Source organism: Eulemur rufifrons, chromosome 30 (assembly GCF_041146395.1).
Source record: "Eulemur rufifrons isolate Redbay chromosome 30, OSU_ERuf_1, whole genome shotgun sequence".
Taxonomy (NCBI): domain Eukaryota; kingdom Metazoa; phylum Chordata; class Mammalia; order Primates; family Lemuridae; genus Eulemur; species Eulemur rufifrons.
In genome coordinates this window covers 60,759,472-60,785,945 of record NC_091012.1, presented here as the reverse complement: position 1 = coordinate 60,785,945, position 26,474 = coordinate 60,759,472, and the positions used below count along the sequence as shown (strand labels likewise).

At 45.7% G+C, this 26,474-nt stretch overlaps 1 protein-coding gene across 6 annotated transcripts in view; it reads left to right on the top strand.

The window, feature by feature from the left end:
• Positions 1–2,706: 2,706 nt before the first annotated feature.
• The window catches only part of TMEM164 (transmembrane protein 164), a 161,978-nt gene continuing 138,210 nt past the window's right edge, over positions 2,707–26,474 (top strand). Inside the window, exons 1-2 of one of the 6 annotated variants that reach the window (XM_069463101.1) lie at positions 2,765–2,874; positions 3,580–4,243. In XM_069463101.1, the coding sequence (XP_069319202.1) occupies positions 3,854–4,243 (390 nt within the window). In that variant the 5' untranslated portion in view covers positions 2,765–2,874; positions 3,580–3,853. Of the gene's footprint in view, positions 2,875–3,194; positions 3,260–3,579; positions 4,244–26,474 lie in introns of those variants that run through there. The other 5 variants (XM_069463103.1, XM_069463102.1, XM_069463100.1 and 2 more) reach the window with 5 other exon arrangements.

Here is a 26,474-nt window from a genome sequence, read left to right as displayed (position 1 = left end):
TGTTCTCAAAGAGCCTAGTGTGGGAGACAGGAATCACAAAGAGAGAACAATGGAAGGCAGTATGTGATTCAGAATAAAATGAGTAGCGCAGGCAATAAATTCTGTAGAAGTTCGGAGGAGGGATAGAGTTCTGGGAGCTGGGAGGGAGGAATTAGGGAGAGTGTGATTTTACGTGGGCTTTGAAGGATAGGTAGGATTGTTTATGCAGATGTGGGGGAGGGCACTGAATTTGAGTGTGTCTGTGTGCACGCTTCTATTTGTGCACACACAAGCGAATGCAGGGATGCGTAACAACAGGTAGCATTTAGAGAGGATCGTGAACTCAAATAAAATCTTAAGGCTCACCCCCCACCAGCTGACTGAATGGACCCCCTTTTGGCCAAGGGAAATATCCTAAAACTAAACTGCCTGCCAGGAGGAGGGAGGTCAGGCATGCCTCAGCATGTCCCCCTCCCTTCTTGGGGACAGCCTTTGTAACCCATTAACAGGCCTAAGGGTATGCAAGAAAAACCTGGTGGTCCTCAATTTACACAACAAATGTATGTCCGGTGGCTTGTCACTGATTAACAGCTCCTTAATTTAAAACATTCCAAGCCTTTAGACAAAGCTTCATGTCATTAACCAATTACAAGCCAAAGAATCTTTAAACCCACCTGTAACCGTAAGCCCCCACTTCGAGATGGCCCACCTTTTCGGGCCAAACCAATGTATGATTCCCACGTATTGATTTATGACTTTACCTGTAACTCTTGTCTCCCTGAAATGTATAAAACCAAACTGGAACCCAGCCACAGCGAGTCCACTTGCTCTAGGCCTCTTGGCCCTGTCATGGTCATGGTCCTCAAATTTGGCTCAGAATAAATCCCTTTAAAATCATTTTACAGAGTTTGGCTTTTTTTCTGTTAACAGCATTTTCTATACATCAGATACTACATAATGTTCTATAAAATTCAACTCATTTAAATGTGCATAACACTATGAATTAGATAACAGTATCTTTCAATTAAAATTGATGAGGAAACTGAGGCGCAGACAGGTTGATTAAATTGCCCAAGGTGACACAGCAAGTAAATGTCATAAATGAGACTAGAATCCAAATCCTGAAAACATTTTGCTATTCTGCCTATGAAAAAGGGGAATTTGTGCTCAGGTGAGAAACTGGCCTGCCTACAGTTGTTTTGCAAACACAGGGCAGGCTAGGCCAAATTCCCAGTTGAAGTTCAGCATGGGAATTGGAGGGATTAGAGTGCTATACCCTCATTCTTACTTCCTTGAAGATAATAACTTGAGGTCTCCTGGATGCCGCATTCCATTGCCAGGGTCTCCACAGCTTTGTCCTTTAATGTTCCTTAGTTCTGTTGCTGAGGATTTAACAAAACACCTAAGGAGAATGAACTAGTGAGCCTCTGAATCAAGTATTGTTTGTTGTTGTTCTTGTTAATTATCACTTAGAAGAGCATCAGGCCTATGGTAGATGCTGTACAATGCTTGGAGTTAGACAAGGCTACCTGGCTGTATTTGTTGGGAAAACCAGGCATGGAAAGGATGGAAGGGCAAGGGCCTGATAATACAGTAGATTGTGTTTTATGTTATGAGCCTGGCTTGCAGCCAACAACCGAAAGTGTTTCCTAGGCAAGGTGCCTAACTGTGTTTTTCTGGATATTCTTCTAACTCATCCTGAGTCTTCAATAAATATTATATCAACATGAGGTAGGTTCTGAGAGGGTCCTTTTCCTGTTCGCTTGTCTCAAGAAAAGCAAACACAGTGGATGGGTTAAAAGCAGCAGGTATGAAGAGGGGGCCCTGTTTCAATCAGGGCCTTTAGCCCGTATGCAGGTTTGGAGCTTAGACCTGGCCCTCCACACTCACATTGTCCTGGCAGGCCTTTGCACGTGGAGGTTAAGAAGCAGCTGCTCTCCCGCAGGGAGGGGGGCGGGAAAGAGGTCAGGGAAGCCTCTCCGCTTCCCGCTAGCCTAGCGCAGAGGCGAGTCCGAGTTCGGAGAAGGGGGAGGAGGGGAGGAAGGGAGAGGGAGGACGTGAGGAAGAGGGAGTGGCAGGGATGGGCTGTGTGGTCCGAGGTAGAGAGGAAAACGCTGGACCAGAGCAAGAGGGGGAAGAGCGGGGAAAAGAGTCTCGCTTCTAGGCACAGCAGTGGGGAGTAGGGCTGTGGCTAGAAAGGTGGTAGTAGACGACTTTCTGGTCTCGTAGGAGTCTAGCGTTGCGTGGCAGAGAGGAGGAAACGCAAAGAGGCGGCGGCCAAACCCAGCACACCCTAAAGCCAAGCTGCCCAGCACCAGACAGGCTTATTCGTTCCACCAGAAGTTAGTGAGGGCCGGCTAAGTGCCTACTATGTGCCCGGTCTACCAAGAAGTGCCCTGGAGAACCGAGTCACAGGAGGCGGAGCCAGTCAACAGGGCGAATTCTGTGCAGGGTTGTGAAGGAGGGTGGCGGTGCACGCGTGCAGGCTCCCAGAGTGCAGAAGACGAGGCAGGCCGGGGAGGAGGAGGAAGGAGGCGGAGATTGAGCCGGGGGAGGGAGAGCTGGAACCCGGGAGGGTGGGAGGTGTGAACGGTGGCCCTGGTTGGGGGAGTACGGGGCGCAGAAAGGGGAAAGAGGCCAGGAGGGGTAGCGGTGGCCCGAGAGCGTGGGGGCGGCCAGAGGCCGAACTGGCGGGGAGGAGGGAGGCGGCGGCGGCGAGGGGGAGGAGAGAGGGAGGGGAAGAAGGAGGAAGCGAGCGCGGCAGCAGCAGGGGGAGGAAGACGGGGAGGAGGAGCCGTGCGCGGCGGCGGCTGCCGCCAGGGGAGCCGAGCGCCGGGGCGCGGGGAGCGCGGCAGCGGAGCAGTCGCCGGAGCCGGGCCGTGGGCCGAGCCGCCGGTGAGTGGAGCCCCGAGGGGCGCGGTAGCCCGTCTCCGGGCCCGGGCGGGAGGCGCGGGAAGACGCGGCGCCGGGGAGGAGGGAGGGGGCCGGCCGTAGCCCAGTCCCCGGCTGGCCCGGCCTCCCGCCCTCTCTCCGGCTTCCTCCCGCCGCTGCCTGCGCGAGGGGGGCAGGTCCCGGGCGGGCCGCGGGCTGGGGGTGGTGCCGCCCGGAGGGCGGGCGTGTGGGGCCAGAGGGTGGAGCTGGGGGCTCGGGGGTGTACCCGGGGCGGGAGGCTGGACCGGGACGGCTCTAAATTGGCTGGAGGGGCCGTCGGTGGAGAAGTTGCTAGCTGGGGGCAGAGAAGGCCACGCGGTTGCAGGAGTAAGAGATCCCCCTGTGGCGAGTGCGTGAGACGAGGAGTCCGGCGTCCCTGCCATCCCCGTCGCCCTTCCCGCCTGCCCGGCCCCGCTAGCTCCTCTCCTAGCCTCCGCGTGTCCCCTCGCTCTCACCCCCTTTGCCCCCGGTTCGCTGCTGCGGCACTGCCGGGTCCCCTCGGCCCCCGCCCTGACCCTCTCGGCCTCCGGCTTCCCCTGACCCCTGCTTGCTTCGCCACTGCCCCCGTTCCCCTTTTCTTCCCTCGCTAGTTCCCCCCTCCCGCTTCCTAATTCCCGATGCAATTGCCTCTTTGAGACCTTTTTTTTTTTTTCCTCTCCTTCCTTTTAGATTGGCCAACGGCTCCTTTCAACCCTGCCTCGTTGGTGGCCACTGGAGAAGCGCGGGGGGCTCCCCAGACAGCCGTGGGGACAAGTTAGAACCAGCACTTTACCCCGGGCCTCGCGTGTAGCTTCCCCTCCCCTGCTCTAGGTGCCCTGGTGTCTGGAGGGGGGTGTGGGGGTGTCCCCTCCTTACATGGTCCACCACCCGGGCAACCTTCTGGGTTCGTGTTCCATCTTGCTCTTGCTTCCGGCACTGTGGTCAAGGGGAACCACTTTGCATCATGTCCCGGTATAGCTACCAAAGTCTCCTGGACTGGCTCTATGGGGGCGTGGACCCCAGTTTTGCAGGCAATGGGGGCCCCGACTGTGCTGCCTTCCTCTCTTGGCAGCAGCGGCTGCTGGAAAGTGTGGTGGTCCTGACCCTGGCCCTGTTGGAGATCCTGGTGGCCCTGCGGCACATCCTGAGGCAGACGAAGGAGGACGGTAGGGGTGGCCGTGGCAGCCAGCCAGAGCAGGTGACCCAGCGGCCAGAGGAAGGCAAGGAGAGCCTGAGCAAGAATCTGCTCTTAGTAGTCCTGTGCCTGACCTTCGGGGTGGAGGTGGGCTTTAAGTTCGCCACCAAGACCGTCATCTACCTGCTCAACCCTTGTCACCTGGTCACCATGATGCATGTGAGTCTGTTGACATTTTCCTGGGCAGCCTAAGTGATAAGAGTCATTTGTGTGCTCAGGACACTCAGTAGTGTACAGCACCTCATCCTTGTGGGAAGTGGGACCCTTAAAAATGATTTTCCAATGAGTGGCTGCCTTTGTGCCAATTTCAGATTTGGCTGTCCTTCACAATGTGTCAGCCCCACAGTGGAGGTGAGGAACTGTGTACCTGAACCCTAGGAACGACTGGCACTCATGCCTACTGCCCTTCCCCTCCCAGCCCAGCCCTGCCATGCCCTGCCCTGCCCTGCCCTGCCCTTTCATAAGCAGGAAGTCCAGCCCCAGCCAAGTGCCCTTTCCAAATCATGTCTGTAGACCATGTCCCAGTCCCCTTGCCTTCTGTGGTAGTTAATTTCTCAGGGGCCTGGTGACACTCTTTCCTGGAGGTGGTCACATAAGCCTCCTCACCTACACTGTGGTACTTTGGGGAAATACTTTTACTTCCAGGTTTCTCTTAATGACTCTTTCATTTGGGAGTTTATGCTCTTAGGCTGAGGTCTGCCTTTGAGTTCTGAGGCATTGGAGCAGCACCAAACTCCTAGTAAGTGTGCTCTGAAACAGGCCCCAGGCTGACTCATGAACTTCGGGCTGGTCATCTCAATCTGTGGTGAGAGGGTATTTATTTTTTGCAAACCTCTCCATCTTATCACTCTCATTCTGTCTCCTGTGCTCATGGTCCAGGGATACTCAGGGAGCTGATTTCTTTACCTCCCTACCTTCCACCCATTAGTGGTGCTAAGGAAAACAAATGGGATTGAAAAGGAAAGTTGCCAGGTACATAAAAATAATCTGGGTGAGGACCAAGAGTGAGACTGTCTTTCTGTACTCAGCCTGTGCGGAGAGATGTTCTAAAGCTATAAAATCATGGAGGAGGAGGAAGAGGAGAGGGGGAAAGCAGTCAGTCTTTTTTAGATTTCAGGCTGTGGAAAACCTGGTGTGTTTTATTCAGGGGCAGTTTTGAAACCTGTCATTAGCATCTTTATTGCTTTTATGTTGGTGGAAGGTTATTCTCAGCAGACTTGTGACAAGCCTACGTGGGGCAGTAGGTTGAGATTATTATCTCTGTTTTACAGGCCTGGTGGAGTTTAGGGATGGAAGGTCACTTGCCTGTAGCCAAAAGATGAGTTAGCATCTGGGTTGGGAAGCAAGCCCATCCTCCCTGGGGTTGCAAGCTGTCAATCCCTCAGGAGTGGCAGTGGGTGGTGGTGCAGTCCCTTGGGAAGGCCAAGGCAGATGAGCACAGTGCTGTCTACGCGATGCTTGGATACTTGCTAGTTCCTAGGAACTCATTTGATTGCAGGCTCCTGGCCTCAGTTTCCCAATCTGTAAAATGTGGCAAATGACCTCTGGCCCCTTCGCTTCTTGCAGATATGGCAAGGAGGTGTGAATAGTTTTGGAATAAAGAGGCTGTTTTCAATTGGGTGGCTATAAGCATCAAGCAGGGCTGGAGTGGTTAGCGTTTTTTAAGAGAGGTCTTCTTGGGAAGTGATGCCATGCACAGAAGTCCAGGGCTGTCCCAGCTAGACCTTCTGTGTAAATTTGAGCCAGTCTTCTTTCTTTTTTATGAATGGGCTTTTTGTTAATGAGAGGAAACAATGCATCCTGGCCGCTGCCGGGTGAGGCTCTTGGGATAGGAGTGCTTTTTTAGGACGGCAGGTGGTGAGGGTCAGAGGGTGCCTCTTCTACAAAGGGGTCTTGAGGCCTCTTGCAACCACAGATCTAGAAGGTCAACAAAAGACTAAATTCAGCCTGACTGGGGCTGCTGCTGGTGTGATGATGTCAAACCTGGCAGAACCATGGTTTTTAGAGGAAAGATTTTTAGAGGCTTTTAGAAGACGCAGGGGACCTAGTTCTGGCATTAGTTACTTGTGTGACTTTGGGGAAAGTACTCTTTCTGGGTCTCAGTTTTCCCATCTGTAAATGAGGCAGAGTTGCATTGCACTCCTCCCTCTTGACAGTCTATGTTCTGTGATCCTTGTCTCCGTAAGTAGTAGATGGGGATGCAACAGGGAGTCATTCTGAAATGCTTGTGACCCCTTGTGCGGAAAAAGGAAGCTATTAATAGTTTCTTCTATGCGGAGGTCAGGTGGCCAGTCCCCATTCATCTTTTGCTCCCTGTATCTCCCCAGTAAAGCTCAGTCAAGTAAAGTTGACCAGGCCACTCTTGGAGACACATGCAGAGGATGATGGCACTGAGGGGAGAGATGGATGTTTGAGGCACTATGGACTGATTCCTATGCCTTTTCTTCTGTCTTATGCTTAGCTTAAGTCCTGAAGCTGTAGGGTGGAGGCAAAGAACAGAGCCACACTGAGGAATTCTTGAGCCTTACCTGAGTTATAGTCCTTTTCTTTTTACCCCTAAGTCACTGCTTTGTATCATTTAAATAGTAACCCCTGGCCTGCCGGGAGAACTAGCCTTTGATGAATCCAACTTTTTGTACCCTCCATATGGCTCTTCCTGGGAAGCAGGAATGTATGGATTTTTAAAAGTTGATGTATTGAGTACTAAAAAAAAATTAACAGCAGATGGTTGGAAACAATTTTCTGACTTGGTTGCAGCAGTGACTAATGATAGTTCATAGAACCATAATACCTTACATTTATCTAGCACTGAGTGTTTATAAGGCACTTTCATATGCATTATCATATTTAGAGTTGTGATAGATTAGCTCAGGCCTGGAGAACAATGTTAAAATGTTTCCTGTAACTGTGTATATTCCAAAGGGGATACTGTGTACAAAGACATGCTTTGGCAGGTGAAGTAGCTGAATTAGGCTATATTGTAGCCATAAATTCTGTGGAATTTAGAAGTCCTAATAAGGAAAGGGAGATGTTAGTTGAAGCGAAAAGGGTAGCTTAGCAGAGACATTTCTGATGTGTGTCTCGCAACAGGGTGACTCAATTTTGTCTTCATAGAAAGGCCTTCTTCCTCAGAGAGTCAGTGTAAGTTTGTCTACAACAAGGGTGTTATTGCTTGAGGCTGGAAGTAGAGAAGTTGGAGGGAAATTGGTTAGTCTCCCCATCTCCCATTTTTCAGTCTGTAAAACATTCATTCCCAAGGCCTTCTTACATAGACCCTTATCATCGTCATGCTGCCTTTGGGTGACTACCAACTTTAGTAGCATAAGGAAGGGCAGTACTTGTGTCCGAGTTCTGTTCCTGATTAATATTCCTGCCTTTGGGTTTCTTTTTGGTCTTGTCTGATTTCTCAAAGGCCCTGGGACTGTAGATTGATACAGGCATGTATAGGCAGCACCATCTCATAGATAAGCTCAAGCTGGAGATGTTTGAGGGTTGTCAAGATCAGCAAGCACCAAAGTTAACAAACCATTATTAAACCCCTTGCTAAATATCAGTGGTGTCTACCAGTTTTACCAGTGGTATTTTCTTCAAGCATGGCCAGTCCCCTTTTGCATATGATCTTGGCAGGTATGGGTGACAGGGAGTGAACTTACTGAGTCATTGTGCTGTATACCAAAAATCACCCAGCAAGTTAGTGGCAGAGGTAACTGAGCTGCCACAGTGGGAATCTGGGCTTAGCAGGAAGAGATTCTTACAGCCATTTATGTTTTAAAAACCTACAGTTTCTAAATCTTAGCAGATGTGTTAAACCAGAACAGTCTGACTGATTGTGTCCGTAAAAACTGATGGTCTTAACTTAGTGGCCCTTTATCTTCCTTGAGAACAATTATGTTTTTTTAATATATAAAAGTAAAAAAGTTTATTTTATCGTTTAGAAGGACAGAAAGAAAGAGAGAGAGAGAGAGAGAGAGAGAGAAAGAAGGGGGGCGGGCGAGAAGACAGCAGGGGATGGCGTGGTATCTGAAAGAGAGAGAAGGGAGATACCAGCCCAGTTATGTTGTTTTTGTCTTAGAAACTTAACAAAAAGATCCCATTTTAGATGTCCCGTTTAATTGTCCAATTCCTGTTGGTTCTGTATGTGCTTGTGCCAACTTCTGATTAGGCACTGAACTTAGTGGGGCACAACATATGCCGTTTAACCCTCAATGTCAATGTGCACAAGGCAGGCCATATCCAGCCAGGCTGGACATTTGGCAACCAATAATTGATGCTATCAACCCCTTAGCCATTAGTTTTGAGCCAGTAACACTGAAACCCATCCTTTTTTAGAGTTGCCACTGCTATTTGATTTTGTTGTCTTTACAATATGGTAGACATCTGATTTCCACCAAATATAGCTTACCTGCTTTTGGTGCACTGATTTTCTTACTTCCTCCCTCCTTGTTAAAAGTGTAGAATGGCCACACTCAAAAAGTCCTGAGCTTTTGGTGACACCCTTTGCAACTTGCTGAATACACACTGATGTGTTCCAGTTGCTGTGTGATGGATTTGTTTTAGAGAAAACCTGATGGATTTGAGGAACTTGGCTTTCTGTTTTCCCCCTTGACTTCAGACCAGACATACCTCCTCATTCCCCATCTGTTGTCTGGAGCACTGATTACTGTTCCTGCTTGGAATTGACGTCGGTGGGTAATGGGTACAATGAGGGATCCAGCCATCTGCTGACAGCTTATCAGATGAACTGTGTCCTGTGACATCATTCCAGGGGGACACACAGGGATGATGTTTATATGGGCCTCGGCAGTGAGGCATGACGTTCCTTTTTAGTTTATTTCTCCCCCCAAGGAAATTTGCAGAAAAATTTTCCATCTTTCATTGTTATGGTCTTTGGGGTGTATTTATTATAAAGAGAGGTGGTGTGGATTGGTGGATTAAGCAACCCCCAGATAGCCCCGGGATTTAATATTATGATGCTAGTTTTGTTCATGGCTCACTATGGGGACCTGAGCAACTTATTTAACCTTTTCCTATCTCAGTCTTCTTCCTGAAATGGGCCATGTGGAAATGAAGCATTTTAATCCTCTGAATAACTATGTGGTCACTTAACGAGAAGCTGGGCAAAACTTACCAAAGCCAGCAGATGACCGACAAAGCTCAACTCCTTTTTACCTTTCTTGATAGCTACTAGAAGCCATTCCTTTAATCATTTCTCTTTGCTTTTCTCTGGATCCTTGCCTATGTCTGCATAGCCTTCTAATGCACAGCATATAAAACTGGATGCTGTAACTCTTACCAGGCGTCCAGCCCACACCAAGCAGAGAGGAAAGATTTACTTCCCAGTGTTTTCATGCCTTGCACCTATCAATACAAGACAGCCTTGCGCTGATGTTTTAAATACTGGTATGTTGCTGGCTGCTACTCATGGGATGATTCACAGACTCCTTGGAATTTTGTCCCTTTGCCATAGATGTGCTACCTTCTTCTCAGTCTTTGTGGGACTTGTTTTGGGTTCCTCCCCTCTGTAAATACTCTTCTGAAGATTCTCCTCTGTGAAACCTTTCCAGGTGAGCCTCACCAGACTCCAGTTGTTCTAGTCATTGTATTAATAGCAACACTTGTTGTCCTCCTTGCCTAGCCCTCTGAATCCTTCTCAGAATATTGGGCTCTTTAACAAATACCTTTGATGCACGTAGACAATCTTGTGTTTGGCCAGGTCATTTATTTTTGTGTGTTTCTTCAGTCTCTACTATTAGCGGGAACATTTTTTTTTTTTTTTTTAAGGAAAGGAATAGTGGATTTTTTCTTTGTAACTGCTTGCAGAGCTGAATACATGCACATTAATTGTTTAATGTGTGCCTGGATAATCACTGACTGACAGAGCTGTCTTTTTGCTTTCTTTTTTTCTTTCCCTGCTGGCAGCCCTGTCTATGTTCCCTTGAGGTCTCATGGACACAGTTCCTATGTCTCTTGTGCCCATTAAGAGAATATTCCTGCCTGTTTTTTGAAACAGAGAGGCAGTCTGAGCTCCCACTCACACATCTTTTTGTAGAATTTTCATCACACAGAGCTGGTTATTAGAACCACAGCCCACTCTCAGCCCAAAGTGTCTGCTTGCTTTCATCCCAATCAGGAAATTATGCTGTTGGATCTTGGTCTTAATCCCTTGGTTGACATCTGGACATGTCAACTTTCTTCTCCTGATTCTTTAATATCTTATAAATAAAAGAAGATGTTATTATGCCAGTGACTCACTTTTCCTCCTTCTCCTCTCCTCTATTCTTCAGCGGATAGCTCATTGTCATCGTGCGTCATTGAAATAATCTCCACAAGAAGAGCCAGGTTTCTCAGCTTCTTTCGGGCTTTTGGATCTTTGGTTAAATTGAGAGGATCTTGTCTCAGGTGCTCCTCACCTGCCAGTAACTGGCTGAGTAGACACGAAGAGGCTATGAGCGTGGAGAGTGGCGATTGTCAAACCTTGTGAAGGAATCTCTTGGGAGCTTGTTACAATGCAGATGCCTGGCTCTCTACACTGTGATTCTGAGCAGGTCTAGGGTGAGGATGGGAATCTGCATTTATAACAAGCTCCCAGGTGATTCTAATGCTAGTGAGCCTTGGGCTCCATTTTGAGAGACTTTATCTGGTGGCTGATGTATTAGCTGGGAAGTTGGTTTAAGTGCTCACCCCAATGAGTGTGAGTGTGGTGGCCCACGGACAAGGCATTCAGTATTCCAGCAGCACCTCAGTTTATGTAGGTGTTAAGTAGTATGATTCACATTAGAGGTTGAGGGCCCCAAGTTATTGTGAGATGTGTTTTCAGGTAGCTATAGAGTGCCCGTGGCTTGTTTGGTGACTATAAGTTACGTCAATGGAATATTTCAACCAGGCCTGTTTTATCACCTTCCAGTCCTTCTGCATTCCCAGTCTGTAAGATCTACAGGAACTGACAAGAGCGATGTTGAAACATGGTTGCTGCATGGTAACTCTCTGTTTGTGGGACTCTTGTTTTAAATGCTTATGGGAATTTATTCATTCTTGCATTCATTCAACATTTATTGAAGGCCTGGTGTGTGCCAAACATTGGTGCCAGGTACTAGAGATTCAAAGAGGGCAATCTTTGCCCTCATTCAGCTCACAGTTTTGATGAGACAAACAAGAAAACAGCATAACTAAATTACAACATCACATGTACAGTAACAGATTTGAACAAAACATAAAGGACAGAGGGTCTTTTTTTTTCTAGTGCAATTAAGGAAAGCTACTTAGAGGAGGTGACATTTGAGCTGGCTCATGAAGGAGGCATGTTAGCTCCATGAGAGCATTGTCTTGTTTTTCTCGTTCTCTGTCTTAGTGCCTAGAACAGGCACTAGTTCAGGTAGGTGCTCGATAAATGTGTGTGAATGAGTAGGAATTTGTTGGATGATGGAGGAAGGAAGGCAGTTCTAGGCATAAAAAAACAAAATGTGCAAAGGCACAGAGTAGCTTCCTCTTTCATAGAAAAGTTTCTCAACTGTAACCTGGAGCCACTTGCGTATTATTATCAGGGGTAGATTTCTTATTTCTTCCTTGGCAAACCAAATAAAACTCTAGGAATGTTCTGTCATTTCTGAGCTGTGGATGAGTGAACTGCAGATGCCCGTGAATCCTCTGTAGGGCACTTGCAAGACAGAGAATTGAATTCTCTGTGCTGTCCCAAGGAGTGCTCACACTGTCAAGGACAGATGCACAGAGCATCGAGGGAAGTGTACAGACATTAAATATGTGAAATGGGGAGATAGCAGGCATTCCATCTGCAATTAGGAGATGATTTTTAGTGGCTCATGGGATGGACGCCACTCCAACTAAGGTCCACAGCAGAACAGGTGAAATGAGATGCTTTCTACCTTTCTTTTTCATATTCCTTCCCTATTTCCAAGTCTCTTCACTTGACCCACCGCATCCAAGCTTGCCTCCTTCCAGAGCACTCCAAGCTCCAAAACAATCCTTTCTATGATTGAAAATGCCCATTCCATCAGAGGAGGTGATATCCATGAGGGAATTAGGAAGAAAGCAGTTCCATTTAAGAGATTCCAGACTCCACTGGGCATCAGGAGAGGATGAGTTTTAAAAAGGGCATGTTACCCTAACTTGATCTCTACCCTCCACTTGATCGGTGGACTACGTCTAGTGTTTTTGAGCAGGTGGCCTTTCCCATGTTGCTTGCCCAGGTTTTGGCCTTTTCTCTCTCCCATATCCCTAGCCGGGAGAACTCGGGCTATCAGTGTCTTGCCACCCTACATGCTGACACGCAGGGTGTCATAACAATGTAAGTCTCCCTCCAACCTGCTTAAATACAGAAGTTAATCTGAAGGCCTGGGGAGGACCCCTCTTCTTTTGGGTACCAGTCCTCTGTGTTTACTCAACTCTTTCCTAGCTACACAGGGCGGGGCTTGCACTGTCAGTACGTAGTGTGTCAAGGCACTTGGACCTGTTGCCAGCCTGAGATCCTGAAGGGGAGGATTTGGAGGATCTCTCGATTGGTTATGGTTCCTGTCTAGTAGCTGCTGGAGGAAATGCCAGAGGGAGGAAGGGTAGCATGAGTCTTGTTCTTGGCTAGATAATTCTGAGGGAAGGGAATGGATGGGAGGAGCCAGGAGGTCAGAGAGGATTGGTCTGTATGGCAGAAACAGTGCAAGCTCTGCCCTATGGGCAGGTTTTTAGGTGGGTAGGAGATGGAGAAGTGAGATCATCTGGAGGGGAAGGGAATCTTGAGCCCATCCTAATTCTAGCCTGATGCCTTTAATCTTCTTATCTCCATCACATGCCAGCGGTGGTATAAACTCAGGGTATATTTTGCCTGTGAATTGAATTGCCTTTGCCAATCGACCAGCTGCATTTGCAGAAAGCTGACTGACTGTGCTCTGGCTGTTGCTAGCAGAGACATTTCATTCAGGTGCTGATTAAATAAGGCGCAGAGCCAGATTGCACATTAAGGCCCTTAACTATGGCTCTGGGAGCCCTGGGTAAACACTTATTAGATGTTCTGGGCAGAGGCTCGTGGTGAGGTAGTCTCTTCAGAAATCAGGTTGAGCGAAAATGGGGGTGAGGAGAGGCTTCTAGAAAGAGTTTTGATGCTCTTTTCTTAGATTAATTTCTCAGATCTGAGTGGCTGGTGTGTACACAGAAGGGCTAGACAGGCTTCCTCATTGGCATGTACCTGCCAGATTCTTGCTGGGATCTTGTAGGTTTGGATTGGGACACAGCAGGGATCCTGACTAAGTAGGGCAGTAGAAATGCCTCCATTTCCTAATGCAAGTTCAGCTTTGTGGATAGAGGTTTTGGACCATGTTTCCTGGGTTTGGATTTGAGCTCCATCTCCATGTGACTGAGATGTTTTATTCAACTGCTCTGAACCTCAGTTTCACTTATCTGTAAAATGGGAATAATAATAATACCTAGCAAATAGGGTTGTTGTGAGGATTAAATGACAAAAATGTAAATCAAGCATTTAGCAGAAGTTCTCACTCATTGTGTGCACTCAATAAATGTAGCAGTTTTGATAATGGTAACAGTACTACTGTATATTTCAAGGCAGCATTTGTGTACTGGGTAAGAAGTACAGGCTCTAGGGTGATAAAGGCCTGGGTTCACATCCTACCTCTAGTTGTGTAACCCTGGGCAAGTTACTTAATCTTTCTGGGCCTGTGTTCCACATTTGTAAAATGGAATAATCATACCAGGGTTGTTGTGAGGATTAAGTGGGAAAAATGAGAAAATAATAATAATGCACTTCAGATAGTATCTGGCACATAGTAAACATTCAATAAATTTTAGCTGTGACGATGATGATGACGATGGTGATGATGGCAGCCATCATCATTTTCACTATGGCTGCTACTTCGAGCTTGGGATAAGATGGTAGAGATTTGATACAGGAAGGCAGCTTTAAGAATCTCAACTAAGAAAAGCTTTCCTGGCATCTTCATTTCATGCAGTGGGCAGAAATATTAGTTCCATGAAGTTAGCGTCTGTGTAATGATCTCTGCAGGACAGGGTTCCTTGGCTGTTTTAGGCGTAAGGACAGCTTTGTGGGTAATGTCAAGGTTGCCTTAAATCACCCAGTCCTTTCTGAAGAATTTGGAGGGTGACTGTCCCTGGTAGGAAGTTTGGCTTTCTGGGGTCTCTTGGCTTAATTGTTACTGCTCTTCATCAATAGGCTGGCTCCAGGGTGCAAGCTATCTTGAGATTGGCAGTCTAGGAAACCAGCAAGTCTGTGACAGAAGTATGAAAGGAGTGGTTTTGGGGGGAGGTGGGCAGAGACAGGCAAATAGATAGATTCGTTTTTTTACTTTGTCATTCGTTTCCTCTAGTGCAACTTCCTCTAGTGCCACCTTTTACCAAAGTTAGGTAATTGTTGGAGGAGAATGAGTCACTCCCAGAGCTCTTGGGAGAAAGGCAGTTTTCAAGAGGACCAGTATCTCAGCTGAAGAAGCATGGTCTAGTAGAAACTGTGCTGCTGGGGGGAGCAGACTTCACTGTGGCTTGCTTTACACACTGGGAAACGGACAGGAACAAAAAAGAAACAATTCTTTCTACATCTCCGAGATATGGTAAGCCTTTCTCCTTTTCAAGATCAGCTACTCAGCTGTAGAATAGACTGTGCTCTGGGGCCTAAGCTGCCAGTCACTAGAGCAGAGCCCCCTTTAAGGACAGCCTTCCCTGGTGTAGGCCTTGGTCACCTAACTTCACAGCCTTGGGATAGAGAGGGTGCCCCACCCTGCCAAGGCTGTTGGAAGCTCTCTGGGCATATTTCCAAGCATTGTGGGTAAATAAGCAGTTTCTTAGTTTTGAGGGTGGGAGAATTGAGAAGGCTAAGGTTATGTTTGCTGTGATAATCCTGGTTCCCTGGGAGGAGCTGATTTAGAGGGCATTTCTAAAACAAACAGCAACCCAAATAAACAGCAACTGGTAGAAATTAGCTGTGGCAGTTCACTCTTTCTAAGACTTAGGGAATGTTGTAATAAAGGGTCCTCTTCATATCAGCACTTGTTCATTATGGGTTTGCATTTGTTAAGAGTTTCCTTTTTTAAGTTCCAGGCACTTGAGTGTGTGCGCGCCTGCCCATTGCTGCACTTTATTCTCTGCACCCTGCAGGAATGTTGCTGAGGGTCATGTGCGCAAGTGCCTCATTATCTTCAGCACTTTTCACACTTGGCCCCTTGGGCTGCTGCTGCTGCTGCCGGCTGCTGCTTCAGGTGGGCATTTCTCCCTATTTCCTGTGCCCCCCAGTCCCAAAAGGAATATCAGCACCCCAAGGAAAGGGGCTGCTTTTACCTTTGGATCTCCATTCTGTCGTGTGGCAGCTCACTCTACTCTGCTCGCCAGTTCAGCTCTTCTCAGAATAGCCCTGCAAGCAAGCTTCGAGCCAAGGTCATGTTTCCTTGTTTGCTTATGGGGTGTCCGGCCAGTGAAGGAAAAGAACTGATTGACCCCCAGCCTTGTGGCTGTCCTCCCTGGGCAGGGCTCTTGGGGGGTTACTGTCTTGGGCACAGGAGTCAGGAGTGACCTTTAGGCCAACGCTGCATTAGCTTTGTGGAGAAGAATGTGAAGCCCGCCGTGTCACAGGGTCTCCTGACCTGCTGGGTAGTGTTTGGCCATATCTCACAGCCAGTGCTGTGTTTGCTCAGATGGATGCATGTGGAAACCAGGCTAGGATCATCTTCCCAAGTTTCTTACTCCCTGCTTTGGGTTTGTCCTGAAAAACAATTTGCAAAGTACATCGTGGTCTGCACCTGTTATTTTTTTATCCCCCTTTTCCACAGTCAGTTTGCAGTGAACTGAGGATGAATCTTGGCTCCTGCCACTTAGGTTTTTCACTTTCCCTTCTTGCCTTGGGGTTGGGTTCTCACTTTGTGGTCATAACCATCCATGGACATTAAGGACAGCTGGTCATTTAGGGCCTCCCTCAGACCTTTCAAATGCTATAAAACTGGAACAGGGTAAGATGGGCAAAAAAGAGTCAAATTTAGGAGGAAGAGCTCACTATAATTTTTGGTTATATTTGTACGCTCCCCAAAACGTTATTAATATAATAACAATTGAAACATTTTTAAATATGCATTAATAATGCTCCAGCCATGGTGCTAACTCTACTGCCTGCATATTACCTCATTTGCAGCCTTCCACATGATCATTTTTGTTTTATCTAATTCTTCTTTCTCTTGCTTCCAGCTGTTGCATCTTTGGTTGACTGTAGACACAGGATGTTCTAGCAATACTTTCTCAGGTTGTTGAAATGGCAGAGTGCTACCAAGTCAGAGCTGAAAGAAATCTCAGAGATCATCTAGTTCGCCTCTCCGTCCTCCCTCATTTTCCAGCTGAGCAAACTGAGACCCAGAGAGGTAAAGTGATTTGCCCAAAGTCACATAGCTAAATAGAAGTAGAGCTGGCTCTGCTGACTCCCAGTTGGATATCTCTCTATAATACCACATGTGTCCTCCTCCTACCCTAAAAGGAACTGGACTTTGGTTCTTGCCCACTATTAGAGAAACAGAAATCTTGTGTTTTTTTGAGCATCATTGTTGATTACAGCCTTGAAAGTGAGGATCCCATGGCCGCAGATCATCCCTCTACCTGACTAGTTTAGCAGCTTCTTTTTCAATTTCTTTTCTTCTCTTGTGTCCTCTCTTCCACAGAGGAGCCTGGCCTCAGTGCCACTGTTGCTTGCTGCTTGCCCTGGCCTGGCAGTCCACAGAGACATGTGTGCTGAGTGAGCCTGAATGCAGGGGCCAGTATGGCCTGCCTCCATATATTGGTTGTTTGGAAATGGGACCTATTCAGCTGTGGATTTAAATTTTTTTTTGTAGAAACAGGGTCTCACTATGTTGTCCAGACTGTTCTTGAACTCCTGGCCTGAAGTGATCCTCCTGCCTCAGCTTCCCAAAGTGCTGGGATTACATGTGTGAGCCACCACTCCTGGCCTCAGCTGTGGATATAACTGAGGTCATCACTTCCTTCCTCCAAATAGAGGGCTGCATTTGATCCTAGAGAACAGTTGTATGAGGCGCTACGGTAAGGGACCAAAATTAGAACCCAGAAATTTAGTCTAACAGAGGCAATAAAGGCCAAAGAAGAAAAAGGTCAAAATGACCTGCCAGCCCTGTGGGAGAGATCAATTCATCTTGGTAAATAATGCAGAGTAATAGAAAGGGCACTGAATTAAATGTTAGCGAGGCCTTGGGTACTGGTTGTAGGTTCATCACTAACTAGTTGACAAAACTGAGTAGTTTTGACCAGTTAGGTAGTTTCTTTGTGCCTCAGTCTTCTATATAATAAGACATATAGTGTGGTAATTAAGAATACAGGCTCTGGGGCCAGACTGGCCAGGTTCAAATCCCTGCTCTACTGCTTTCTAGCTGTGTGGCCTTGGGAAAGTTAATTGACATCTCTGGGCCTGTTTTCTGTCTTCCTTCTTTCCTTTCCCTCCTTTCCTTCCTTTGCCTCTTTTCCTTCTTTTCCTTCCTTTCCCTCCCTCCCTCTTTTTCTTTCTTTCTGGTCTTCAGAGTTCATTATTTTTCTTTTTTTTTTTAATATTTTTATTTATTTATTTTTTTGAGACGGAGTCTCACTCTGTTGCCCGGGCTAGAGTGCCATGGCGTCAGCCTAGCTCACAGCAACCTCAAACTCCTGGGCTTAAACAATCCTCCTGCCTCAGCCTCCTGAGTAGCTGGGACTACAGGCATGCGCCACCATGCCCAGCTAATTTTTTCTATATATTTTTAGTTGTCCGGTTAATTTATTTCTATCTTTTAGTAGAGACGGGGGTCTCACTCTTGCTCAGGCTGGTCTCGAACTCCTGACCTTGAGCGATCCTCCCGCCTCAGCCTCCCAGAGTGCTAGGATTACAGGCGTGAGCCACCATGCCTGGCCTATTTTTCTTGTTTATTGTCAGACAAATAAATATACCTAAAGTCTCTGGGCCTGTTTTCTTATCTGTAAAATGGGGATAATAATAGTATCTACTTTGTGAGGTTCTTATGAGAATTAAATGCACGACTCCATGTAAAGTGTTTAGAATAGTGGTGCATAGCAAGTGCCTAGTAAATATGAGTGTGGCCGTTATCATCTGTAAGATAGGGATGATTTTTGCTCTTCTTACCTCATAGTGTAAACATGAGAATCAAGTGAAATACAGTATGTGCATGTGCCTTGAATATAAGAAAGCGCTGTCTAAATGAGAAGACTTGCTGTCTTTTGAGAGCATGAATATTCAAAGGTTTCTTAGCCTATTGTTTCTGGGATGAGATATTAATGGCTATTTCCTTGGCAATCTGGACAAATGGAGAACAGTAAGTAGGTTTATATATAGGGTTGTATAAATGCTGGGGCCATCAAGCAATGCAGATCCTGCTTTTTCTCTCCCAGTGCACTCAAGGGGGCTTGAAAGCCATGCATCCCAAGTAAAGTAGTTGGGGGATTTGGAGTGAAAAGCAAAGATTGTTATGATACTCTTCCTTCAGTGCTCCTATTTTAGTTAGTGACATCACAGTCTATCTAGGGACCCAGGGTATATCCCTTAAAACCTTGATATATTTCTATTTCCCCTTTTTCTTCCTTTTCATCATCACAGTCTGAGTCATCTTGATTCTGTCTTTAATTATCTCTTCTATCTAACTCTTGCTTTTCTTCTTTGATTCCTCTGCCCTAGTTCATTTTGATGATGACGATCATTATCATCATCATCATCATCATCATCTGGCTCATTATAGCAGCCTCTTGACTGATCTTTCCTCCTCTAGGTGTCTTTGTGTTCTGTTCTTTACACTGCTGCCAGAATGATACAAGTAAAATACATGTTGGGTCATGCCATTCCCTTCCCCCAAACCTCCGATAACTCTCTATTAGGTTCAGCAGGGATGGCAGACACCTAGATGGATACACTTTATGGTGTCTCTGGCTGCTTATGCTAATTAATCACAGGCATGCTTTCCCAGGGAGTCTCCATGTAGGTTCAAAAATTTTTTTAGCATAGCATTGTAGGCATCCACTTATCAATCAGTCAGAGTTGGCATGTAGACTAGGGATGGCAAATAGATAAACCCTTTAAAGGCAGTCTGTGCTCCTTATGACAGGAACTTCCATGATTTTGGTCCCAATCTTTCTTTTCAGCCTTGTCATTTAGTATATTTTTTCATGTGATCTCTGATCCAGCCATGTGCACTGTGCACTTTCATGCTTCTCTGAGTTTATACTTTGTTCATGCTGTACTCTCAACCAGCAGTATTCTTTCTGTTCTCTTCCTGTTGAAATGCTAGTCGGCATTCAAGGCTCAGCCCAAACACTCCATCTTGTGAAGCTGTCTTCAAGCCTCCAAGCCATATTTAGCCACTCTTGTCTATTTTAGCATATTATTCTGCCTTGTATTATGTAATTGTTTGTGTATCTTCGCCACTCCATAGATTGTGTGTTTCCTGAATGCAAGGTCTATGTAGTTATTAATTTTTCTATCCCCCACGGCTTCTAATGCATTCTAGACTTCTATTTTTTTTTTAAATTGAGTCTAGTCCAATCCCATTGTTTTTCAGATGAGGAAACTGTGGCATAGAGAAAAAGGTCTTGAGTTCATTTGGGATTAGTTGAGTTTCAAATATTTGAGATATTGAGGCTGGAATGTCCAGCAGTACTTGGGATGTGGTTAAGGCTAGAAATGTTGATTTAGGAGGTATTCGCTTAGAGAAGATAAAGGAGGAGAAAACAAGAGCATCATGCAAGCTAGGGAAGAGAGAAAAAAGAAAAGTATTCTGGGGAATATCTACTTTTGGGGACAGAAAGAAGATTCAGTGAAGGAGCAGTCATCCAGGAAGTGGAATGAGACCCAAGAGAGGAAGGAGTTTCAGGAAGCAGGAGCTGGTCCTCTGTCATGCAATGCTGAGGGTGAAACCAAGGAGGATCTGAGAGAAGGCAATTAGAATTGGTTATTACAGACTGGTCCCTGTGGCCAGCTACCCCACCCACTTTTAAATATTTACCCTATAAATGTTAATGTGTGAAGAGTTACATGCCAGGACATTTATGGCATCAGTGTTGATAGATAGAGAACATTGGGAAACAGCACATTGATAGCAGAATCGTAAATCCAGCCAAAGGAATATTGTGCAGCTTTTAAAAAGGAGGCCGATGTCTGTATTCACTTTGAAAACTGTTCATAATATATTGTTAAAATTAAAAAATCAGCGGGGGGTGGGCACGAAAAAAAAATAAAAAACCAAGTGACAGAACAATATGATAAAAACCCATTTTTCTAAAAAAACCAACCAACCCCCGTCTATGTGCATGTTTATGAGCACATTGTAAAAGTCTAGAAGAATGTATACTAAATAGTGCTTATTTCTGAGTGATTAGGGAAAGGGGTGCACTCTCAAGTTTTACTTACCACATTTCTTTATTGTTTGAATTTGGGATAAGTACAGATTTCTTTAGTAATTAAGAAAAATATTTATTTAAAGAAAGAGAGGAGATGATCAGCAGCCTGGGAGAATAGTTTTACTAAAAGAGAGTCAATGGGTGAAGGAAGCCAACTTATAAGAGAAGATTTGGCAACTGAGAAAACATCATGTGTTTGGGAGGCTGTGCCACAGGTGTCTTGCTGCCTGTGTCACTGGTGGGGGTGAGGCAGGGGGCATGGAGAGATTACTGCTGGAATGAGGCAGTTACCCCATTGCCAGGAAGTTTAGCTGAAAGGGGAGGGGATAAGTAGAAGAGTAGCTGAGTGGCCAAGAGGCAGGCAGAGGCTGATTAAGAAGGAATTAAAAAAGCAAATCTGCGCGTGTGTGTATGACTGCTTCAGGGCTGAGCTGCAGAGGAAGTAGGGAGCCTTCGTTGCCATGAGGAAGTATCAGTATGAAGCAAGGAGTAGGGCAATTGAGAAGGGACGAATAACATATCAACTTTAGGAGTAGGGAAGCTTTCAGAAAAGCATGAGATCTCAGGCCTAGATTGGGGCATAGGCTAGACTTAGCTAATCACCTTCTCTGACTAACTGAAGTTTAAAAAATCTGCTTTTTGTTTAAGTTTTGGTTACCAGAAATGTTTTGGCAGTGGCAGAATTATTGTACTGGCTTAGAGAATAGTCTGGTGAGTGACTAAAATGGAATTTTTGTGGCTCTTGAAGACTTCCAAGCCTTCTGCTGGGCCTGCCACTAAGTTGGGGACTAGAAGTGGTGGTGGAGATGGTGGAGGCCAGACTCCTTAATCCTAGATCTACCTCTCAGTCACTTGGGGCAGCATTAAATAAAACACAAGCCAGTGCCTGACCCCCACTTCATTCTTAGATAATTGATCTTGGCTGGGGCCTGGACATAGGCATTTTTAAAAGCTCCTCAGTGTTTCTGATCTGTAGCCAGGATTAAATGTGTTCTGAGCCTAAACTGGCCCCTAGAAACGTGTGTGTGTGTATTGAATTAATATTTCCATACAGGTGTTTCCTCCTTTGTATTCCTAAATCCTTTGGAGTGCACCGCTAGTAAAGTGTTGGTCCCTGCATGCTAGTTAGTACTTCGCTTGTCAAAAGAGATCTAAGATATGAGATTCAGGAGTTCCTTAATAATAGTAGCTGCCTTTATCAGTCCTTGCACTGGGTTAGATTAACAGACTCAACCTGAATCATACAGCTTATAAGATGGGTGCCAGCACTAGGGCCCAGATCTGCCCCATTTGAGCAGAGTGCCTGGCACCTAGGTATTCAATCACTGTCACATGACATGACAAGGAACTTTGTTTTGTTATGCGATGCTTTTCTTTATTAAAAACCCAAGGGTGCTAAAAATCTGACATATTCAAAAACTGGTGGCAGGGAGGTTTGAGGAGAACTGCCTGGCATGCGAAGAGCTTATGATATTCTACGTACTGTGTGGTCAATCTAGATTACTCACTATTTATTAAATAATTACTCTGGGCCTAGCATGTCTAGCATTGTACTAGGGAGATACAAAAGAAATATCAGATATGGTTTCTATCCTCAGGGAACTTATTATCAAGGCTCATTTATAGTCTAGTTACTGCATTTGTAGGTGGCAGGTATAATATATACAGAATTTATGACCACAGAATGCTAGAGATGTGAGGGGCTTTTGAGTTCCTGTAGTTCAAGCCCTTTGTTTCGAAGATAGGGGAAGCAACCCAGAGCAGGAAGCTACGTTTCCCAAGGTCACACCACTTGGGAATGGCAGAGCCCCAGGGTATGGACCAGGGTGTACCAGGCCGCCACTCTTCATGGTCCTATTACACTCTTTTCTGTCTTATTTGAAGGACAAGTGAACCTAATGGCCTATGTTAAAATTTTAATGAGAATTTCATTTTGTGCTTTATGCTTCCAGGCCTCCTTATGGTTTGGGCCAGGGGAGATTGAATTTTAGTCTTTCTTAAAACCTTGTATGGGTTACCACTGGCTCAGGCCCAACAGACCTAAAGATGGTTAATTTTCCCTTTACTGAAACAGCTGTTGACTCTAATTAGGGCACTTCTTTTCTTCTTATAGGGGGCTTTTTTAAGCTTAATGTGTTTATGACTTGTCTTCCTTAGTTGCTCATTTTTTTCCCATTTGTGAAACTTACCTTAGAGCCAGGAGGTTCCTGGTCTTATGTGTGGGCCTGAGAATTAATGCAGTTGGGCCAGTTCCTAGTGGTGCTAGCATCAGGCTGGTTCTTTTGGCCCTGTCCTCTGTCACTTCCTAAGTCAGAAATTTAGATCCAAGTCTGGGGCTTTCTCAGAAGATTCAGGTACCCTTCCCAGTGCCCTCTCCCCGCACAAACAGGATTAGGGTATGATAGTAGTCACAACTAATGTTTATCGAATACTTACCATGTGCCAGACATGCTGTGGTATAGATACTATTATTGGCATTCCCATTTTACAGATGAGGAAAATAAGATTCAGAGAGGTTATGTAATATGCCCAAGGTCACATAGCTAGAAAGTGGCCAACCTGGTGTTGATATCTAGGTCTGGCTAACTGCAAAGCCAGCGTTGTTAACTACTCGGGTAATAGAACCTATTATTTAAAGAAGTTACTAGATTTTTGTATTGATAAAGAACCATTTGCCAATTTTCTGCAAGCCAATATAAAGAACTGGTCAGAAGAGTTCTGTTCCAGTGTTGGGTGGACTATATCAGGAGACCTGCCAGTCACCTGTAATGTCAAGTAAGTCACTTCCTTTCTCTGAGATTTAGTTTCTACCTCTGTAAAATGCGAGAGTTGGGCCAGCTAATATCTAAGATCTCTTCCAGCTCTGATATTTGCTGACACTTTGGTTCATTTTCTACTTCCTGGTAGAATGGAAAAATTGGAGAATAGGATGAGGGACAAAATGCACCAGAAATGCAAAAGTGGGGAGAATACATAGTGTACTTTGAAAGGGTCAGTTAACATCAAATGGCTTTACCATGCTTAGCCAGTTACACATTGGTTCCATTTTCTCTTGGGAATTTATGACAAAATGGAGTTTCTTTTCAGTTAGTTCTTTACCCATATCAGATAATGCTAGCTTTCTTAAAGTAGCTGTTATTTAATTTCAGGCCTTGTAGTCTCTAAAAATATTTGTAAACATCAAATAAAGATAGAAAGGTAACAGGGCACTTAAATATGAGATGACCGTATTTTATTGCTGTATGTTAGAATTACTAAAATTGTGTTCTGTTTTACAAGAGGGCTTTGGGAGGTGTTGGTTTCTAGAAGAGAAGCAATCTAAACAACAGCTTGTACATGCACCTTTTATCTCCTTGCAGAGTTTAAGAGCAGGTAGATAACTAGGTAGTTTAAGAGCAGGTACATAACTAGGTCTAGTGTACTTTACCTTTCATTTATCTATTTTGTCATGAGAAGATCTTTTTTTTTTTTTTTTTTTTTTTTGAGACAGAATGTCGCTTTGTTGCCCTGGCTAGAGTGAGTGCCGTGGCGTCAGCCTAGCTCACAGCAACCTCAAACTCCTGGGCTTAAGCGATCCTACTGCCTCAGCCTCCCGAGTAGCTGGGACTACAAGTATGCGCCACCATGCCCGGATAATTTTTTCTATATATATTTTAGTTGGCCAGATAATTTCTTTCTATTTTTAATAGAGACGGGGTCTCGCTCTTGCTCAGGCTGGTTTCAAACTCCTGACCTCGAGTGATCCACCCGCCTCGGCCTCCCAGAGTGCTAGGATTACAGGCATGAGCCACCGTGCCTGGCCTCTTTCTATTTTTAGTAGAGACGGGGTCTCGCTCTTGCTCAGGCTGGTCTCAAACTCCTGGACTCGAGCTATCCTCCCGCCTCGGCCTCCCAGAGTGCTGGGATTACAGGCGTGAGCCACCGTGCCCGGCCGTGAGAAGATCTTGTATTCAGGACCACTAGGGTTAATAACGTATGAAACCTATCTGATGCTGTAGTTAGAATGGTAGCTTTGGGCTGGGTGCGGTGGCTCACGCCTGTAATCCCAGCCCTCTGGGAGGCCGAGGTGGGTGGATTGCTTGAGCTCAGGAGTTCGAGACCATCCTGAGCAAGAGCAAGACCCCGTCTCTACTAAAAAGAGAAAAATTAGCCGGGCGTGGTGGTGCACACCTATAGTCCCAGCTGCTCAGGAGGCTGGGGCAGGAGGATTACTTGAGCCCAGGAATTTGAGTTTGCTGTGAGCTATGATGACACCGCTGCACTCTAGCCCAGGTGACAGAGCGAGACCCTGCCCTAAAAAAAAAAAAATGGTAGCTTTGATCTTAAAAATATTTGTATGTTGTTATTGTTGGGAGGTGTGTGTGTGTGTGTGTGTGTGTGTGTGTTCGTTCTTGAACCCGGAGTCCCTTATTTTGGATGGTTTGTGTATCACCTTATATCAGGCAGGGCTCCAAGGGGCTGGCCCCAAAGCCAGGCTCTTTTCTCCTCTTCTGCTGGTTCATGGATGTTGCTAGGCTCTTCTTTGTAAGGCAGAGAAGATTAGGTACTGCCACTAGGAGGAACAAAATCATTTACCTTGGGACAGAAGAAGCCCTAACAGGTGTATGATGGCAGTGCTGCTTGGCACATAGTTAGTGCTGCACAAATGTTAGTGTTCTGCTCACTGGTCCCAGGTTGAAGCACTTCGGATACTCAGCACTTCTGGGCTCAGGTAGCAGGGCAACTAAGTCAGTAAGCCCAGGCTTATTGCTATACCAAAGGAGTTAAAAACCAGGTGGCATCAAAACCCAAGCTGCACATACATCCTGTTATTCAGCTCCCAACCCTGCACCACAAGCTGATTTTACCTCATTCTCACCTAGGTCTGGGTAAGTTCATATGAGTGCATGTTCCTGCTATGAATATCCTGGTTTTCAGAAAAACATTGAGTGAGATGAGGCCACAGAGTGGCGGTATTTCTGGTTTTTTTTTTTTTTTTTTAAATATTGCTCAGTCATGCCACAAAATGGCAGCAGCATTTCATCTGGGTACTTCCTAACTTGGATACCCTGCTGGTTTGCTGCTTTCGGTTTTCTGTTCACATAATTATTGTTTGTATTCCCATTCTAATTTTGGCCTCTGGTCTCAGAAGGAGAATTAAAATATGCAACCTCACACACGTAGTACCTGCAACCCTCCTTTCATTTCAGGAACTTACCTCCTTTATTTCTTCTCCTGGCTTGGCATAGGCTTTGGAGTCAGATGTGAGTTTGAAGCTAATTTCTATTGCTCATGAGCTGTGTGACTTTAAGCAAGTCACCTAATCACTTTTACCATGTTTTTCATTTGTAAAATGGGGCTAAGAATTCTACCTACCTCTTCAGATTATTGAGAGAATTAAGAGAGTTCATATTTCTAAAGCCGTGAGAACACTGTGTGGCACATAGTAGGTGTTTAAAAAGTATTACTTACTGTTTCCCCCCGCCCAAGAAATAGAGCCAGTACCAACAGCCTTTCTTCTAATACCTCATGACCTCCTCCTCTGTCTGAAGGGTTTGCCTTTTCTTTTGATGATGAAGAGTAGTCATTAGGAACTCTGAATGTTGTCCTTACAGGAAGCTTGAAGTTGTTGACTTCTGCTCCCCGTTAAAGAGTTGGTAAGATTAGGGTGGAGATCTCCAGAGAATGGGTGTGTTCTTCTGCTAATTACTCTGTAGACAGCAGGGTGTTTGGGTAATGAGCTGGATGCTGAGTGTGGGAGTTCAGTGCCCAGCCTTCGGGAAAACATGAGTGAGTTTCACTTGGCCTCCTGTGACAGGTGACTCCTTAATTCTTTACCTTGAAGATGTATTGCAGTCCAACAGTTAGGACCTTGGAGCCCTGAGTAATAGGCTTATTAGCTACTTCTTCACAGTAATAATAACAGCTCACATTTAATTAGCCCTTACTTTGTACCAGGCACTGTTTTAAGTGCTTTATGTGTATTAACGCATTTAATCCTCACTAGAATTCT